This window comes from Sceloporus undulatus, chromosome 6 (assembly GCF_019175285.1).
Source record: "Sceloporus undulatus isolate JIND9_A2432 ecotype Alabama chromosome 6, SceUnd_v1.1, whole genome shotgun sequence".
NCBI classification, from domain to species: domain Eukaryota; kingdom Metazoa; phylum Chordata; class Lepidosauria; order Squamata; family Phrynosomatidae; genus Sceloporus; species Sceloporus undulatus.
Window position 1 is genome coordinate 95,787,528 of NC_056527.1, and position 6,052 is coordinate 95,793,579.

The 6,052-nt window shown below is 43.4% G+C and overlaps 1 protein-coding gene across 2 annotated transcripts in view; it reads right to left on the reverse strand.

Moving 5' to 3' along the window:
• Positions 1-6,052, reverse strand: part of PPP1R9B (protein phosphatase 1 regulatory subunit 9B) — an 80,788-nt gene that overhangs the window by 4,256 nt on the left and 70,480 nt on the right. Inside the window, exons 7-9 of one of the 2 annotated variants that reach the window (XM_042473428.1) lie at positions 2,577-2,630; positions 591-820; positions 107-203 (exon numbers count right to left, since the gene is read on the reverse strand). In XM_042473428.1, coding sequence (XP_042329362.1) covers positions 107-203; positions 591-820; positions 2,577-2,630 — 381 coding nt within the window. Of the gene's footprint in view, positions 1-24; positions 204-590; positions 821-2,576; positions 2,631-6,052 lie in introns of both variants that reach the window. The other variant, XM_042473429.1, reaches the window with a different exon arrangement.

Sequence of the window (6,052 nt, forward strand, 5' to 3'; positions counted from 1 at the left end):
CCTTCCTTCCTTCCTTCCTTCCTTCCTTCCTTCCTTCCTTCCTTCCTTCCTCTCTTTCCTTGCTTAGGGCTCAAGGCAAGCCCCCAGCGCTGTCCTTGATGCCCACCTTCTCTTGCAACTTGTCAACTTCTTCTTTGTGGGCCAGCTCAGACTCCTCTTGGATGCGACGCTGAGCTGTCTCCTTCTTGAGGAACTCAATCTCTCTGAAAGAATAGGGAAGGAGAAAAGAGAAGAATTTTATTAAGAAGTATAGAAACCAACCAATGGGGGGAAAAGAGGAAAGACAGGACAGAACTTGGAGAAGTTACATTTTTAGACCACAACCCATAGAATCATCCCATCAGATATTTTATCTCCCATTTTAAGAATATGTACCATGAAATAAAGATTGTAATGCATGAGTGAATCAGGCACTCTTCCCACCAAAGGCAACTTCCTGACCTGTTTGATGTACACACAGTCCTATAAAATAACCATTGCTGATCCTGCCTGCCTGCCTGCTATGCAGCAATGGCTGTTAAAGCCTCCTTATAAAAGAATAGGATCTTGATGGAGATCTAGAAATATGGCTCTGGAGAATGAATTCTTACTTCTGCTGATATTCCTTGATGAGTCGTTTGGCTTTGCTGTACTTCCTCTCCAGAGTCTGATATTGGGCCTGGGTCTCTTTCAAGTGCTCATCCACAGCCTGGCACAAGTTTTGGGCCTCCATCCAATAACCTTCCAGTTTTTCCATCCGCTCCTTGTTCTCTTCTACGCTCTGTTCTAGTTGGGCTTTCTCAAGGCGCCAGCGGGCTTTCTCTTGTTCGATAGACTGCAGCTGAAAGTAGAGAGCAAAAAAGATAAGCATTACTTATGTAGTTACTTACATAAGTTAATTCAAAGGTTATACTGCTTTTCATATACACAGAGAGAGACATCCCAGAGTTGTTTCTTGTAAAACAAAAATGGAAAATAACCACACAGAACTGAAAACAATTATGGTAGCGAAAAGCAAAACCAAGAGCAAAACAGCAGCAGAAAATGAAAAAAAATATGTAACCTCCCTAAGTCCTCCAGACTTGATGAAAATGCCCTCTATGCTCCCTTTAGGTCATTTTGGAGCAAACAACTTTTGTGACCTGGGGGAGGTACAGGAGTCACAGAAACAGACCTTGGGGATGTATACAGTCTGCAGATTGCACTTTGCCCACCCCTGCACTACAAGGAGGCTTGCAAAGAAGAAAGTACACAATGCAGGACCTACCTCATTTTTTAATCATGGGATAAAGCCAGCACCTCGTTTTCAGCCCCAAAACAAAAGTGGCAGCTGAAACAGCCAGGTAGGAGACAATTGCTCTGATGACTGCACTGACTGGTGGCACAGTGGTTAAATGCCTGTACTGCAGCCACTCACTCACAAACTGCAAGGTTGTCAGTTCAATACCAGTCAAGGACTCAAGCGCAATTCAGGTTTGCATTCTTCTGAGGTCACTAAAATGAGTATCCAGCTTGTTGGGGGCAATTAGTTTAAACATCGTAAACCGCTTAGGGAATGCTTAAGTGCACTGATAAACAGTATAGAAATGTATTTGCTATTGCACCTAGCAGTAACTGGGGGGTGCTTCATGGTGTCAGCTGTGTTTCCTATCTTCATGGGATACCACATGTAGAGCATACTACAACAATTAACTTAGAGGGCACTAAATACGGCCATAAGAATCATGCTGGATCCTATGAAGGGCTTATTTAGGTCAGTACTGCTTTTATGTACTTGGGAAATAGATGTTTATAGGACATGAATGGAATTTTCTCCTCATGTTTCCCAACAATGTGTACTGAGAAGTATATCGCCCCTGATACTGAAGGTGACTACAGCCTCATCCTCCACTTACTACATGGATCTGTGGTCAAGCCTCTGCCTTTTAACAGGCGGGCATAACTGATGTACCAGCTAAAGATACAGGTACTAAGTTGTAGATCCATCAGAGGAAGATGTGTTGGATGACCCCTGGTATACATTCTCCTGTTGGCTTCCAACCTGCTGCATCCCAAACAGCTCAGGGCAAGTAAAAGCTAAAACCTGGATGTATTCCTTTTTTGACTGCAACTCCCAGATTCCCTTCATGTTGGCTGCTGGATACTGGAGATATGGTCCTAAAAGGTAACTTTCCCAAAAATCATCTGGGTATGCCCAGAAAAACAGGAAAAAGGAAAATATTCACTAGTTAATTTTAAAGAATGCACATGAATTTTACTGCATTTTCACCCTTCCACTGAAGAATTCAAAGATGATTTATATGCAATTACTCAATTTTACCTTCACAAGAAGAACCCTGTGATAACAGTAGCCCAAGATCATACTGAACTAAAACAGGACTGAGCAAAGATCAGAACCCAAACATCTGTGTAGTGGGCCCTAAAACTGATTTTAAAAAGTGCAGCTATTAAATGCTGACCCAAAGGAGACGCTCACATAACATTTCTGGAAAATGCTCTCAAACACGGATTTTGGTAAGTCCTGAAGAGAATGAAGGGGCTTTTTCATGGCCGTCAAAAGCAGTGCTTCATAGCTCCAGCACACTCTTCGTGCCTACCTTTCTTTTCAGCTGCTGTATTTCAGCCTCAGTCACAGCGTGCTTGATCTGGAGCTGGCAAAGAGAGGAAAAGACAATTTAGACATGCTCCTTGTTTGGATGAGAGCACAGAACCCTAATGGTACATGACAGAGCACATCTTGGTAAAAGGTTGAGCTAGCTCTCTTGGAAGATGCTTAATTTTCTTTTATTTTTTTATTACCCATAAATGATTATAACAAAATGCTGGGCCATGGAGATGCCTGGGTGGGAAGGGATGCATTAAACACTGAGGTGAGGTTTGTGAGTAGCCACAGTCTTTGTCTACATCATTTGTTTTGTTTTCCTTTTAGATATCACCTGCCATCAGCCAGGGCAGAAAACCTCAGGTACAAGGCATGCATGTGTGTGTATATGTATATGCACTTACACACATTTGCATACATGCATATTTCTTGATCTTGGACAACTTTCCATGTTACTAGGATATCTAGCAAGCTTGTGTGAAGAAGTAATGCTGCCATCCTCGCACTCATTGCTAACCAGCACTAGCTACCCACAGTTCGACAGCATGGAGAAGGAAAGAAAAAGGAATGGATGTATGCAGATAAAAAACAAGACAAGACAAAAACTTAGTTTAGGCTGCCAGGAGGAACATCTAGTTATTGTTCTGTTCTTGTCATAATCTACTAAAGCAAGGGTGGGTAACTCCATGACTTGAAGATAAATCTGGCCCTTTAAGGGGTGCCAGGACCTTTGGGCTTGCCCAACTGACCACACACCTTCTCCATTACATCACTGCTTGGTGCTTTCCCAACTTCAGTACAAGCTTGTCCCCTTTCTAAAAAGGTTGAAATGCCTCTCCTTAAGTTTAGTTGCTGACATTGAGAGCCTAAAACTAAGATATGCTAGCCTTTTCGGTTCTATCTTTTGTCTTTGGCTCTGTCCACTATTAGAACTGGATTCCAAAGAACTTCTCTAAACTCGAAATTGGCCTTTGGGCTGAAAAGATGTCCTCCATCCTTGGAACAGCACCTCCCACCCTGCACCTTTTTACTCAGCGTCCTCCTGTCAAGTTTCTATTTAGCATTCCCAGTACATATACTTTCCCTTCCTTCTCCCTCCTTCAAATTCAACACACCATGTCAGTAAACCAGCACTCAGCTGGCTTGATTCTGGCTGCTTAAATGAAAGCTTGTTGACACAGATTCCAGGGTCAACTAGAGGCCGCTTCACACATTACAGCTGAAGCTGTGATATATTAAATATTCAGTGCTTTCCAGCCTGCCATATGCACCTCTCTCTTTTTCTCCGTCTCTTGTTTTAATTCTCCACTTATGCGCTGCAGAAGCTGATGCTGAAGAGCCAGGGCCAGCTGCAGCTCCTCACAGCACATTTTCACTCTGGATCAAAATAATGGCTAGCTGGCCAGTAAGTGTCTAATATTTCATTAATTATGAAATATTATGAAATGAAACCTGGAATGAACCACCAAAGGAAAGAGTGCTTTCTCTTGGCAAACATGAGGGGGCTGCATTAGTAGAAGGAGTATATAGCACAGCAATAGGTCAAGTTTTACAGTGACTGAGCAGCTGAGCTGTAAGAGGAGCATCCCATTTATCTCAAGTACTTTGTTCTTATAAGACAAACCACCTAAAGATGGATGGTTAATGTCGACCACTAGAGGTCAGCAGAGACCCACAGCCTGAACCAGGAATGTCAGTTCAGCTCAGTTCAGAGGAACCAATTTTGTGCAATCCCATGCAACTGCAAGATGCCTGCTGGCTGCTGGGCACTGTGTGGTAGTGGAGCTAGGGTTATAGGGTCAAGGCACCGGGGCCTTTTGATTAGCAGGGAAAGTGACATCATTTCTTTACAAATATCTGCATGCTGCTTAGATCCAAAAATGTCAAAGTGGTGAAACATAAAATGAACACAATACAAAGCATTCAAATTAGCAAACAGCCTTCATGCAGACTAAGAAAAAGCTTGGACATGACAGAGAAGGCTTGCAGAAATGTCTTTTTAACATGAGTCAAAAATATGACTAGTTGTAACTTGCCAAATTTCAAAAGGAAGTGAATTCCACATTGTAAGTTGTTGTTTTGTTGTGTCTTCAAGTCATTTCTGACACATGGCAACCCTAAGGCAGATCTATAGTGGGGTTTTCTTGGCAAGGTTCTTCAGAAAGGGGGGGGGGTTGCCATTGACATCCTCTGGGGCTGAGAGAGAAGGACTTCTCCAAGATCACTCAGGGGGTTTACACGGCTGAGCTGGGATTCGAACCCTGGCCTCCAGAATCATAGCACTAAACCATGCTGGTGCCATCACCTTAAATGCCATCCCTGCTCTGAAAGATTGCCAAATGGATCTCAGGATCACATGGCACTGCCAAAAGGTCTTAAGGGAGAAGATGGTCTCTTAGGCGGGTTACAAACCACCATTTTGTACTTATTCACTACATATTAGGGTTAGGAAGGGGTGGTGCTTACGCACCCCCCTAACCCTAGTATGTAGTGAATACGTACAATATGGTGGCGGCCATTCCACATGGCCGCTGCCATCTTGACGTAAAGGACGCTGTGTGTCCGCACGTCGCGCCCCGGAAGTGACGCCGCGAGTGTGTGACTAGCACCTCGCGGTGTCTCTTCTGGGGAGCAAGCGTCTTGGCAGTGTCCGGGAACTGCGCCATTTGGCTGCTGCGGTTCCCGGACGCTGCAACCAGCGGTGGCGCGAGACGGCCCCTTCTGGGCCGTCAGTAACACGCCTTAGGTAAGCAGATCTAAAGTTCCTTAGGGGTTTACAAATGAACAACAAAACCTTAAACTTGACTAAGCAGAAGAGATCTAGTGCAACTCTTTCAGTAGAGAACTGTTATGTACTACTAAAAACGGCTCCATTTAGAAGCTTAGTTGGAGCATGCTGCATGAATTGTCCTTAAGGGTAGCACCACATAGCATGTGTTACACTGGTCTAGCCTTTAAATTACCCATGTCTGGATTTTCACAGGCAAGACGTTTTGCCACCCTGAGACAAATGTGTTCGCTCCCAAGTTTTACTGCAATTCTTTCATGAACTGGACTGGGGCGGGGGGGAAATGTCTGTTTCTAGCAACAACATATTACTCTTATTGAAATCCAAAATATTTTGAAAAGGCAAGTAAGAACCATTAGCATTACAAAATATATGCTCCTGGTTGAAATAAAGTTTACTAAAATTGGCCTGTTTATTAGGATCAATATGGCTGTCTGCACTTTTGGACTTTTCCCTGAAGGCATGGCTATTTTGACTGTCATGAGGAGCACTTGTATTCATAATTTACCTCTAATTACACCTCTGACTAAGACTCACTTCCATCCTTTCAAGCATCTCTTTCTGTCCATATGATTTCATTTTCCCTACCTTGCAATCTGAAAGTCTATTGCTTTGCCCTTGTTCCTACCCAATTCAACATAATTTAAGTTTCTTTTCTTTCCATAAATGCCGTCTGCCATAAG